Source organism: Anopheles arabiensis, chromosome 2, assembly GCF_016920715.1.
Source record: "Anopheles arabiensis isolate DONGOLA chromosome 2, AaraD3, whole genome shotgun sequence".
In the NCBI taxonomy this organism is placed as follows: domain Eukaryota; kingdom Metazoa; phylum Arthropoda; class Insecta; order Diptera; family Culicidae; genus Anopheles; species Anopheles arabiensis.
In genome coordinates, this window is record NC_053517.1 from 76349782 (window position 1) to 76363162 (window position 13381).

General features: G+C 41.6%; 2 protein-coding genes across 6 annotated transcripts; both read right to left on the reverse strand.

Annotated features, from left to right (window-relative positions):
* Positions 1 to 3646: 3646 nt before the first annotated feature.
* On the reverse strand, positions 3647 to 13381 carry LOC120893691 (ras-related protein Rab-3). Of its 5 annotated transcripts, none has more exons than XM_040295720.1 (6): positions 13230 to 13381; positions 12215 to 12566; positions 7592 to 7816; positions 7403 to 7521; positions 7147 to 7318; positions 3647 to 7035 (listed from the first exon to the last, which is right to left on the reverse strand). In XM_040295720.1, exons 3-6 carry the CDS (start codon positions 7814 to 7816, stop codon positions 6886 to 6888), a joined length of 666 nt encoding a protein of 221 aa, XP_040151654.1. In that variant the 5' UTR covers positions 12215 to 12566; positions 13230 to 13381; the 3' UTR covers positions 3647 to 6885. The 5 variants fall into 5 exon arrangements, with proteins under 5 accessions (XP_040151654.1, XP_040151652.1, XP_040151653.1 ...); XM_040295718.1 differs by having other exon boundaries at positions 13225 to 13381; XM_040295719.1 differs by lacking the exon at positions 13230 to 13381 and adding an exon at positions 12707 to 13119.
* LOC120893690 (juvenile hormone acid O-methyltransferase) lies at positions 8450 to 9688 on the reverse strand. Its single transcript, XM_040295716.1, has 3 exons — positions 9234 to 9688; positions 8879 to 9159; positions 8450 to 8795 (listed from the first exon to the last, which is right to left on the reverse strand). Exons 1-3 carry the CDS (start codon positions 9620 to 9622, stop codon positions 8611 to 8613), a joined length of 855 nt encoding a protein of 284 aa, XP_040151650.1. The 5' UTR covers positions 9623 to 9688; the 3' UTR covers positions 8450 to 8610.

Genomic DNA, 13381 nt, shown 5'->3' on the forward strand with positions numbered 1-13381 from the left:
GATAGACAGTGCGAGCGAAAAAAGGAAGAGTGCGCGACAGAAAAAGCCTTTTCGAAAAATCCTCCCCATTGCATTCAATCAGGCTGAGGCTTTTCTCTTTTCGGTGAAAAATTCGGTGTTGCGAAGAATTTTCATATCGAACGTTACGAAAGTTTCGCACATGCATAGTTTAAAGCAATTCGTTTTGCTGCCAGTGTAGGGGTTAGCATTAGCATTAGATTTTAGATTTTAGCATTAGAGACTCGAACGACTTAATAACATGCCCGTCATGGGTTCAAGCCCAGAATGGACCGTCCCCCTGTAGCAAGTATTGACTATCCGTCTACGTGGTAATGAATTAAGTCTCGAAAGCCTGTATAGGCCGGCATGTCCGCGTAGGACGTTACGCCAAATAAAAGAAGTAATCAAATCAGCTTTTTCCAGATTATGTAGCTCTAGGGATGTGGAATGTCTAGGAAAATGTAGATTCTAGGGATTTCAAAAGGTCGTTAGCTATGAGAGCTCCATTAAATATTTATTGAATGTAACGAAAACTCCCATGAAGATGTTTGCACTCTTTTGAGAAAGTTTGTTCCTATATCATAATAGAGTTCCATTTTAAGCAATACGGCTTTTTTAAACCGCTCCTTCTCAATAAAAAAATTAGAGCAATTAAAACATTCAGTTATTCTCACTTCTGGTGAGATTTAGATTATGATTTTCTGCCACAAACCATGTTGAAGGTGATTCTGTAGTGATATGGGATACATTTAGCTGACAAGGCAAACGTAATTTGACGATTGTTTCTTGAATTCGAATAGATAGGTGCAGTTTTCAAGCTAGTATCGATTTTATATCAACTAACTAAATGTAAATATAATCAGAAAATAGGCCATTAGTCAATTTTTTGTTGAGGTTCCCTTCGGTATAGTCCGTTTAAGCCCAGTATGGACCAACAACCCATACGCAGAGCATATGCTGCTATGTATACACCAACTTATCACAGATAGCCAATAACTCATAATGGGGCTTTAGCAGGCTTAGAGGTCCATTGCATTGTTGTATCAGTAGACTGCAAGTTTAATCAATTCATGTAAATGTATTTCAATATTTATTTGCTGTAATGTTTTTATTTGTTAATTTAATTTGTTAGTTTTATATTGATTCAGCCTAATTTTATAAACTCTACATTACTCTTTTTCTACTAGTTGGCATAACGTCCTACGCGGCCATGCCCATCCTATACAGACTTTCGAGACTAAATTCATTATCACACAGCTGGATAGTCAATCCTTGCTACAGGGTACAGGGGGATGGTCCGGGTTTGAACCCATGATGGATATGTTATTGAAACGTTCGAGTTGATGAATGTGCCACGGGACCGCCTCCTCACTGTACATTAATATTTGGTATTTTATCTTCTGACTAGAATACAAACTTACAATCATTATCTATCCCTAAAGACTCCGATGGTTCATACTTACGCCATCTTGCCACCTCAATTTGGGCCTACCACGCATCCTCTGTCCTTGTGGACGGCCTAAAAAGACTTGATAATTGTGAACTAGAGCCTGGCTCTCTTGATACGCTGCTCGACAGTGAGGTCGTCGTACGTCTCGTATAGCTCGTCATTATAACGGCTCCTCCATTGTCCTTCCACACATACGGGGCCAAAGATCCTTCTGAACTTTTCCCTCTCGAAAGCGGCTAAGAGGGTTTGGTCAGATTTGGACAGTGTTCATATCTCAGAGGCGTATGTGAGTATCGCTACTATATAGGTGTTATATGATTCCACCTTCGTCCGTCGGGATAGGTTTTTTGAGGTTAACTGATTTTTCAAGCTAGCCGGTCTGGTGATACTGTCGTCAACTCGAACGACTTAACAACTCGCCCGTCATGAGTTCAAGCCCCGAATAGACCGTGCTCCCATACGTAGGACTGACTATCCTGCTATGGTAACAATAAGTCATTGAAAGCCAAGCTCACTTCACTAGTGGGTATAGGCAGGCAGGCAGCGGTTGTTGTGCCAAAAAGAAGAAGAAGAAGATTTTTCAAGCTATAGAAAGACCGGTTGGCAGCCAGTATACTTGCGCGCAACTCAGCTACCATACTATTGTCGTTGCTGACCTTTGGCCCAAGATAGGTGAATCCTGGGATGACTTCAAAAGTGCGTTCACTTATTTGTACGTCACTTCTACGTAGGTTATTATTATCTATTGTTAGGTCCGCTGATGTTGCCACCATGAGTTTGGTCTTTATCTCGTTTATCAAATGTCATTTAGTTCTACTAAACTAAATCAAATTTAGTCTCGTTTCCTTCGTGAATTACTTTTTTTCTATTTGACGTAACGTCCTACGCGTACATGCCCAGCCTATACAGGCTTTTGAGGCTTAGTTCATCACCACGCAACGCAGCCGGATAGTCAATCCTTGTTAGGGAGAGACGGTCTATTATAGGCTTGAACCCATGGCGGACATGTTATTAAGTCGTTAGAGTCGGCGACTGTACCACGGGACTGCCCCCGTGAATTTCTTATGACGAACAATTATGAACTGTAAATGCTATTTCAACGAATAAACTAGTAAAGTCGCAATCTCAAATAAATGTAAAAATCTTCGTTTATGTAAAAAATATCCTTAAAGTTTAGCAGTCGCATCGGTTCTCGACGATGTAGCGATCCAAGATTAGGAGTTTTTACCCTATCGAGTAATTTCAACATTTCTATCTGCCAGTCGACACTTTGGTCGACACTAGTCAGGCACTTTGGTTGGACTTTATAGCCAGATTAGATAGACCACCACCTTCAGGTCCTTTAGAAATGACGAAGGTTTTAGATCCCAATCCATCACTTTTTCATTGACTGCAGAGCGCCATACGATTAGAGCGATCTGGAAATATCATGCTGTAAACTTTCTTAATAGGCTGATGCGACTGTTCTAAGAACCGCCTTATGAGGAGTGCAGTGCAAGAGAACCATATTGAAGCTTCTGTCGAACTTTGTTCCAATGTCTCCAGTTTCTATGGCGAATATACCAAACCCTCCAATTTTCACTTGAAGCTCTAGAAAGCTGCTGCAGATATCTGGGACTCAATTTTTTAAGTTCGCTTCAAAAGGGTGGACTATTCAGATCACATTGAGGCAATCACAATCACATTGACGCTGGAAAAAAAAAACAATTTTGTTATCGCTTTACTCGGTAGCCTTTTAAACGGAATGCGCTGGAGTCATAATCACGAGACAGTACAATCTTCTGACGAATGGAAAGAATATGCAGTCTAAGGAGTGTGATCTGAGAAATCGTCCTTAGGTGACATCATGATGAGTGGAAAGCTATTGAAAATATCCCAGTTAAGCTGTTGAAAAACTAGGTAAAGTATCATTCGAGCAATTAGTGCAATTACATTTAGAGTTATTTTTTTTTGGAGCTGAGCTCTTTAAAGTACGTTGAGCTACACCATATCATGGCGTTGGTTAAGCATCAGAAATTGTATCATTTTTTATTTCGGGGATAGCGTAAGATAAAGTGGAACGTATGCTAACATTCATTTATGAATCTTAGCACTTGCGATGGGATAGAACAATAAAACAGTGCAATTACACAAATTTCTAAAGAGGAAACATTATACTTACCAGCAAATGGATTTTTTAGAGACGTAAAAGCATAGTTTCGAGCTTACAGGACCAGGTTTCCTCGTATATATTTTGCTAAATATATATATATGTATATATATATATATATATATACTTTTAATTATGACAACAATTATGATGACCAATAATTTACCTTGCTCTGGTTTTTGCCGGTCGGTTGATTAAGAAACTGTACTAGCTTGACGCACGCGTATCCTAATACGTTTTCTATTTTGTCTGCGGGGCTCTGTTGCGCTTTAGTTTTAGTTTCATTCTGATACATTTCGATGTGTTTGTATCCAACTGGTTCTAATCGTTTTCGTGAGATAGGGGCTCGTGAGTTGCTCAAGAACGCGGCAGATCCAATGTAGAAGCACTTTACAGTGTGCTAATCAAAAGCAATCCAGATCATCGGATTCATTCTGCCAACAGCACTCCGCGAGTGTGCACAATGAGGCGAAAATGAAGGAATTGTTGCCGAATGGTAAGCTTTTAAAGTTACACTTGTTGAAGTTGAACAACTTTCATAAGACTTTTGTTATAGGTTCATACTAAGAGGTGAGGTGGTGGTCGCGCGAAAAAGATATGTAGAAAAACGAGTCCGCTTGATTGCAGTGTACGGTGACCTCACAAATTGCATTCCATTGCAATTGCGAACAACATGTGTAGCTAGAAAGATAATGCTTTGCCGCTGCTTTGAACGCGTAGCAGGGCATAGATGCGTGGAGTAGCGATACTTTTGCACGGCTTTACACCTTGCGGAGAGTGAACGAGTTCAATGTTAACCGGTTGATTAAAGCCTATGGAGGAACGTCTACATATTAGGACATGAATAATTCCTTCTATCTTTCACTGCAGCTGCAAAGTAGGCACATGTAGATGCATATTTGGTTTTTTGAAACGTACGATAAAAATACTTTTTTCGAACATGAACGTATACACATACATACGTCGAATGTTTGTTTTCTGTTATTTTTTTTAACACTGAATTATCGTCCATTAATTGAATTACATGCACCGCCTCGTTTTGCATACAGTTTTTGAAACTAAACCTGTCCGCAGAGTTTTTTTTGCTGTTTTGTGAATCACTTCAAACCCTCTCTGCACTTATCTCAACCTTGTAATATGTTTATACTATTTTCAAAGTCGATGTGATTTGTTACTTAGACTAAAATAAAGTTCTATTCGCGTTTCGCTTGCCGCATTGAACAACTCGTCCCTCGTAACGCTATATGAGGATGTGTAGTTTTGCACAGTGAGGATGATAATGACACATGTATGTATATATATTTATATTTAAATGACAGATTCCAAATGGTTTTTGGTCATTCGTTTCCCAAACATAAGTAGTTCGTGCCGCGAGGTTGTGCAGCATATGGTTGGCGTGATTGTTTATGAGATCATCTTGCAAATAAAATGGCTTCTTTAACCGATTATCCCGCTACAAGTTCCAACATAAATACTGGTTCTTCTTTTTCTAACTAAACAAAGTAAAGCGTTGAAGGCAACAGATTTGTTTTTAAATTACATTACATGAAACGAAAAGATTCAATGAACTCTATACGATGGGCATCCTACGAACAACTTTCTGTACATTGGTAATACTGCTTCCATAACATGTGATGGTTATTTTTTAACGAAGTTCGAATAAACACATCCTAAGATGTATACGTCCACCTAACTGAGCTTAAAATGCTGTTTGTGTTTGTGTGTGTATGACTTTTTGTGACCAACAGCTCAAATTTGCTCTCAAACATGACCCATGTCAGGGTACGACTCGTTTTTTTGCCACTTATACATCCTTCCGTGAAACAATAATGGGATTGAATTTGAATTTTACCTTCACCCTTAAGCTTATTGTCACTACTCACTACAAACAACGTATCTAAACAATACAAACCCTCGCCTTGTACGAACGCATCGAATGATCGCCACGCCATCCATGTCTTTAATGTGAGCCGGATCTAGTTGGCTGGATGAAGCTACACATCTGCAGTGCTTGCTCGGTTCTCGCATGCTGGAGCCAGAGCTGGATCATCAAATCCCCGAGCTAAAACGAACCACGAAAGGCGGTTGAAACCAAATATCGGAAACGGTCTAGCAGCCTCAGCGTCCATATGGTGCTTTCCTTTACCATCGTACACTCACTACATCATCTGTGCCTATTTATGTTTTGCCGTTGTTCGTTCACGTACTCACGCACCAATCGCATCGACACACGGAACTTTTAAGCGACCGTTGTTGCGACTTGTCACACTGAATGATAATATGTTTACAATAATAGACCGATTTAATGCAACCAACAAAACAACATCACTTTTTTGTATGTAAAATGGCGTCGTTTTATGCTATCCGACTCTGCGCTATTGTTTCAACACTAGGTCCATTTTTAAATATACTCTCATGCTGCGTTGAAATGACTAACCCATAGCTACACACAGTGACCTTGAAGTGTATTAATGTTTTGCAAATTTGCGTTCTTGGTTTTTTCTTCGATATGAATATTTTCTGCACTTACTGAAGTTATACTTTCATTAAATTACGGAATAAATTCTAATAATCATTCTGTTTGTGTGTGTGTATTTTTTTTAAATTGGATTAATTTAATTTTATCCTTTTGCTCTGCTTAGTGGATGTTTTTGTTTGTTTGTTTGTTTTTTTATTACTCGTTCTCTCTTCCCAATAGTTACGAGACGTATGGATTGTTGTTTTTTGTCTGGTTTTGTATTTGATTAGTGGTTAATGTACCAATGTGTTGTTCCATCGTCTTGCTACGAAAACCCATCCATCCGTAAACCACATTTTGTCCGTTACATACACATACACATGCTCATATCCTAATGTTTCCAATACAACTCAGGTTGCTATATTCCAAATATTCCACTATACTTCCACCTCAAACCTCTCTGCAATCCACGATAGTCCTCGCCCACGGTTGGACGTTTGGTTACACCACAGCAGTAGCAGTGGTTTGTGTTCGCCTTCGGCATACTGCACCGTCTGTGGTTCAAATCGGTTTGCTACATTGTTGTGTTGTGTATTTTGCCATAGAAGTTCACAGTTCACGACACTGGATCTTCCGTGGGCCGCTTTCGGCTAGGAAAGCATAACGAGTGCTTGAAGGTGTTTGAGTCTGTGCAGAGATATTTGTTTGCGTATGTGTTTCAGTTGGGGTTTGGGGGGGGTTGCGTTCTTCTTTAGCTACACCAAAAAACCTTACACGGGCGCCCGAAAGGTGCGAGCACCCGCAAGCAAATTTGAAGAGGTTGCTTTTTTAGCAGTTACAGTTTGCATTGGGTGGCCCCTGTCCCGGCTGGTCAGTCAGTCGCTGGCCCTTGGGACCACCGGCCACCAGTGTTGGATCGGAATCTAAGCTCTCCGACATCTTGTCACAGATGATGTCTACCAGCCGCTCAAACACGTCCTTTATATGCAGCCGTGATGGTGGTGGTAGTGTGGAGTAGAAAAGGAGAATTGAAATATATTAATCTCATTGCTAAGGCTTCCGTGATATCACTGCGTCTCAATACTCTACCGTGACGTGTACGTTCTCCTTGGCGGACGTTTCGAAGAATTCCACGCCAAGCTGGTCGGCCAGCTGCTTGCCACGCTCGAACGAGATCACTCGCTCGTCCTCCATGTCGCACTTGTTGCCGACCAGGATGACTTGTGCGTTGTCCCAGGAATAGGTTTTAATTTGGGTAACCCTGACGAAGGAAATTGGAAAGTTACGATTGATACATGGCAAGGCAGAACATTTGCTTTTCCACCATTCTGTACAACATCCTTACCAATCCTGTACCGAATTGAAGCTTTCCTCGTTGGTGATGTCATACATCAAAATGAAACCCATTGCACCGCGATAGTACGCTGTCGTGATTGTGCGATATCGCTCCTGTCCGGCAGTATCCTGTAAGTGAGAGTGACACAAAGGAAATTTTGGATATTTTTTTAAATATGTCACTACCACACATACTTACCCAAATCTGTAGCTTCACGCGCTTGTCGTGACGGAACACGGTTTTGACCTTGAAATCAATTCCCACCGTCGACACGAAAGCTGAGGTAAACGAATCGTCTGCGTAGCGGAACAGGAAGCTGGTCTTGCCGACGCTCGAGTTGCCGATGATGAGCAATTTGAACATGTAGTCAAAGTTCTGATCGGACGCATCTTTCTGCCACTTGGGATCACCACCGCCGGCCATCTATGTGGGTAAATAGATTTAAATTGTATGAATCACACCTTTCAAGTAAGCTGTTTCAAGCGCAGAACATGTCAGCACATAACATTGTTATCTGGTCCACCAAGTCACTGTAATCTATCCTACAACAGCTGTTGCAAATACGTCTTCTTACACTTTGTATGACCTTTCTGGTGCTCGAATGCATAACAATAATCGTATGCAACCACTGCACTGCAATCATGCATCGTATGAGGTTGTGGCGAAACTGATGCCACCAGCTCTAGGTTGGGCCACTAGAACCGATCGCACACGGCAAGCAATACAGTTGCTAATCTAGACCTTGCGCCAGGGCTGCAAAGCCTCACAAGCGCATGGAGGTGAACTTAATAAATAGCACACTCATAAACTTACTGCAATAGCGCATGCGGTAAGCTTGGTTAGGCTGTTTTCTTATCACCATTTCGATACACGTTCTTCGAGCAAAATAATAGCTCTAATAGCTCTGTTTGGTTTATTTTTCAATAGGCAGTATAGACTGGTCGAGTACAGGAGTATTTGTTAAAAAAATCGTTTTTTGGATAAAAGTGTAGTTGATTGTACTTTGCAAACAGTTAACAGTAAACGCAAACATTAGTCATTTGTTAATAATAACCATTTCCGAGGTAAAAATAAATTTATTCAACTTTAAGAGCTAGAAACACTTTGCTTAAAAAAGGTGTATTTCATGTTAATGTATACTATCATATTGAAACATTTGTGATGAATTCCGTTTTCAAAGTGTTTCGGTAGGTATATCCAATGCATCCATTTGTTTGTTATTTCTTCGCATAAACAACCACCAACTTGTATGGGGATATGAATTGAAGATTGCAATCATTCTCTTCGCTGCCAGTTTTGGTCAAGTACATCTGCCGCACAACAGCGATATAGTCCAGTAGGAACCTATCCTGCAGTTCTGGTGGCATTCGTTCACTGAATGGATTCACAGCCAAAACTGCTCCTGTAGGAACAAATTGAAAAACCAAAATGAATTTCCACACTCATGACAAACAAGTCATTTCAAGTCATGCCAAACGCACTTACGTTTCAAATTGTCCAGCCCTTCGTACACGTACAGCTTGTCGCGAACCTGTATCTGATACTGCTGAAAGCCCACCGTGCACAGCAGATCCTCGATCTCACTTGCTGGATTTTCACAATACTGGTAGGGCGAAATGTACTTTTCCACGTCGTACATATACTTGGACCACTTGGGTGAGCGAGACAGTTGGTTGTATATGTCAAAGATAGGGTTGTTTGCCAAAAACACCAGCAGACAGTCACCGCCATGCTGCAGAAGGTTGTAGATGTTGGAAAAGGCTACGCTGCAATCAATATCGCGTCACGTTAAAATCGACATCAATGAACATTACAGTCTGCATGTTTTTAAGGTACTTACTGCTGATTCTGAACCCAGTGTAGGCAGTAGAACGAGGTAACGTGACTAAATTGTCCCCAGCGGGACAACTTTGCACTATCGAGTTTGATGCCGATGTCAAGGGTGTCGAACTCGATCGTCTTAACGTGACGGTACGATTCACGTGCATGGCGCACCATCTGCTCCGAGATGTCTGTCGCCAATGCGCGCGCCACAGGAGTGCTTCCGCGGCTCAGCACCGGTAGAATGTAGTCCACCAACACGTCCCCGCTGCCACACCCAATGTCTAACAGGGCAACCTCTTCGCCATCCCTTGGACAGCTGATGAGTGGTGCGTATTCTTTCAATATCTCCATCGCATCGCGCCGCTGCACGCCATTCGCTTGCTGGTAGAGATTAGCTTTGTTCATGTTACTTTCACTTTTCTTTTTCTACTCTCTTTGTATAGCAACAGCACGAAGACGTTTTCTAATTCTCACAACACGCTACACTTTCACCTTCGATCGGAGTTGCCCAAACCCAAGGGGATCATTTACCGGTTCCCGGCGACAGACCGCAGATCTCAGCTGGACAGCGTTTGGTGGACACCGGAGAACTTACTGTACCGCTTCGGGTAGGGCCAACAAACTTCTGACGGTGTTGGAATGTTACGGTTCCCGTTTTATAATCCAGCCCGGTTCTGGAAGCCTCAAGCCTCACTCCCGATACCTCCGACGATTCTTTGCTCTGAAAGCTTGATCGCTGATCTTGCTGCTCTCACCTTTAGCGATCGGTGCGATCTAAACGCGCATCCGAAATGGGAGGCGTGTAAGAACATCCCTACTCCCAATCCCAAAAGCCCCGTAACAAAAGCCGTTGACTAGAACCCGCTTTGTGAATGACCATTCAAAGAAGGGCGATTGAAATCGCTTGAGCTTGACCCCGGCGATACTACGCTTTCGAACCCCGGTAAAGAGGCATTTGTGACGTTGCTGCGCGTTTGGATTTCGAACGATGTGCTTCAGCTGCGATTTGTCCGAAAAAGAAGGAGCAAGTCGCGTGTTTCTGTATTGTTTCGTTGCGATAGCCTTGCCGTGTACGGTTTGCTTCACATTCGAGGAAAATACACAAACGATTGCGCAATCGAAATTCATATTTACATTTCCTTGACACGTGGTTTTACCACTTACAAAACAAGTAGTTTGCATACGAATAGGCTTTGGGCACGCTTTCATTTGCAGCAATACCGTGCGTGGGTGCTAATTGATCAGCGATGATGAGAGGTGACGCATGGCTTAGGAAAGAGCGAAGCAGTAAATATGCAATGCTCGGGCAATGCATTTTAAATGCTTGCTTTAACACGAGCAGTGTTCGTTTAAGTTAGTTTTGAGCAACCATTTCCACAAGATGTATTTTTCTCCTACTAATATTTATTCCAAACAGCTGGAGAAAGGTGTTTTTTATTAGCCTTTTATTATTTTGTAATAGATTTTATGAGAGCCATACGGCAAAGCCGTCCCTCCTGATTAAAAAAATAGATTTTATGATGTTTTCTTACTATTTTCAGCAGTTTGTTGTATTCAAATCAACATCAACATGCTTTCAATGTCTAGTTATTTTATTCTACATTGTCTTTAAGTCCAAAATACAAAATATACTGGATACTTTAAAACATTACATGAAAAATTTCCATTTGTCATCGAATGTTACAATGTGTTGTTCTTCTTCTTATAAAAACATTTCTCAAAACTAGATCGTTAACTTTTTGAAACCTGTCATACCGATTGAAGTGATTTTGTTTCACCAATTGTGTTAGAAATCTTTCTTCTAGTCTTTGTCAGGAAATTTTCTGAAGAAATGAAATGATCAAATTTGATTTATGGCCAAATAGTAATAACATTTCATAATTACATTGTTTTTCGCTGTGAACGATCTTTAATAGTGGATAACTAAAAATATATATGTATATATTTATATAAAAAATGACTGCTGTATTGTGTTGTAATTCATTTACAGTCAAGCAGTGATTTTTTTTTAATTTGATAGCACTCGAAAGAAAAAAAATTTTAATATTTTTTTCGTTCTCTTGAACATCAATATAAAATCGAAAGCAGTCATAAAAATCAAACAAACATTCTGGTTTTAATGTACATAGATAGAATAGCCTTTATTTGGAAAATGATAAAATAAACCTCCAAATAATGATTTGGTGTAAAAACAATTTTTGAGTTAAAGTTGATACATATCTGGAAATGGTATGAAAAACAAACTTTCAAGGTTATCAAGTAACTTTAAAAAACTGTGTCAATATTTAACACTTTTAAGTTTAACACTTTTCATCTTTCAATCTGCCTACCAACGTATTTTTCTGCCTATGCCGTTTCAAGTGAAGGAAGCTACCCAATCTCCGGCAGCTAGCTTCGTTAAAACGGAAACAATTAATCGCACGGTCAGAACATAACGTGTCCCGCGCACCCTTCTCATCCCCTGATTTTCAACCCACATAAAAAGCCGCAGCTTAACTTATGCCTATCTGTGATTGTTATTGATTTTTTCGTTAGTCGCTCATACATTTATGCATCAGATGAGCGCTGCGCCGTTGAGCGTGTTCTTGCTCTCGAGCCAGAATCAGATAATACCGCCAGCAGCCCAGCAATTGGTCCGGGCATCAATAGTGAGCAGTAAAAAAACCTGAGCCCAAAAGACCAGTCTCCAAGACTGGCGTTGCCGCTGGCGTCAATAGTTAGCATTTTAGTGATTGACCTTCCCGAAGCGGATGGTGTATGTCTTGCGTAATACAGCAGCGAGCAGCGCGAGAAAAACATGACGGGCTTTTTTGACATTGTGCTACTTTTACTGTACCACTCCGCACTGCACACCGCGACCCACTGCCTTGTTACGTTCTTCTCTTCGCCAACCCTTCGTACGTCCTCTCGTATGACGTCTTCCAGTGGTTGGAAATTCTCTTGTTGACAGTGACACGACGGATCAGACCTGACGGTGGAGGAAATTCATGCACATACCTTTTTCTATGCAGTGACTGTTTGCTGATGGAAAATTCCACTGGAAAACTTCCGAGCTCGGTTAACGAGTTGGCTGCAGCTGCCCTTCTTGTGCGGAGGATGCGTGTTATGTGTTTAGCTTAGGGCACGAACGCCTCGTCGACGCTGGATCCGGAATCACTTAATTTCTCCAGCAGGATAGTCACACACACAGACACACACAGACACTCGCGCTGTCACACAATAGTCGTCCTCCGTCACTGAATCGAAGCTGCTGCAGTTTATTTTATCTTCCGCACTATCGCACTTTGCTTTTTGATACTATGTTTTAACACCACTTGAAAAGCGTTACCCGTGCGAAACGGAAGCGATCCTAAAAAGAATAAGAGTATGTGTTAACTGGGTTGATCCACGGTGCACAAGTGAGGGCTCCTGCCAGGGTGAAACTATCAATATTTTCCCCACTGCTGGTTACGCAGCCTGCCTGCACACAGCCCACCTTCCAGCGTTTACCTTCCCAAGCACCAGTGTCTTTCGCAAGCAGTAGCTACACTTCCTTGTAGGCTGTGAGTTTTTATTTTCCCACCTGGAAACACCACACGGGGAAAGTGGAGAACTATTTTTTCTTCTCTCTAGCTCCCTTAAGTGGCACTTATTCGTCTATGCCTGCACACACTGTTGGAGTGCTGCCTCAGAGGACGATCTATGTGTCAAAATTCACTGTGCTGAGCTTTTTCACAGCACTCGTCCCATCTGCTGGACCCACCTACACACTCAAATACATGTACAAACGCTCACACACACACACATCCACAGACAGACACTCATACAACACATGCACACTAACTGAGGAGGGGAAACCAATATGCGATGAAAGGCCAAGAAAAAGAAAGAGAGATATAGAAAAATCTCCCCAACAGCCAACATGTAGTTGAGCTAAAAGCTTGGAACTTGCCAGCCAGCACGGGGTTCTGGACAGCAAGGGACAGCAAACTTTGGTCTGCCAAACTTTCGAGTTTTAGCACGCTCACCTCACCACGAAGCACTAATCAGTGTGATTGAAGATTTTCCACCCCTCTTCGGCACACTGAATTCTGTGACACTGGGCTGTGTATTACACCGAACCGTCGCTGGCAAGGACTGCGAACATGAACACAACGACGTGTGAATGCAACGACGGCGGATTCG

What these genes read in the sequence shown, in the direction of transcription:
- LOC120893690 (XM_040295716.1), bottom strand. Translation starts at nt 9,622, where the DNA reads ATGAACAAAGCTAATCTCTACCAGCAAGCGAATGGCGTGCAGCGGCGC. An exon ending in CACTGGGTTCAGAATCAGCA is followed by an intron (nt 9,160 to 9,233) that starts GTAAGTACCTTA and finishes TATTGATTGCAG; the next exon opens with CGTAGCCTTTTCCAACATCT. An exon ending in AGGGCTGGACAATTTGAAAC is followed by an intron (nt 8,796 to 8,878) that starts GTAAGTGCGTTT and finishes TTGTTCCTACAG; the next exon opens with GAGCAGTTTTGGCTGTGAAT.
- LOC120893691 (XM_040295717.1), bottom strand. Translation starts at nt 8,036, where the DNA reads ATGATTGCAGTGCAGTGGTTGCATACGATTATTGTTATGCATTCGAGC. An exon ending in CCAGAAAGGTCATACAAAGT is followed by an intron (nt 7,817 to 7,967) that starts GTAAGAAGACGT and finishes TTACCCACATAG; the next exon opens with ATGGCCGGCGGTGGTGATCC. An exon ending in AGGAGAACGTACACGTCACG is followed by an intron (nt 7,036 to 7,146) that starts GTAGAGTATTGA and finishes CTGCATATAAAG; the next exon opens with GACGTGTTTGAGCGGCTGGT.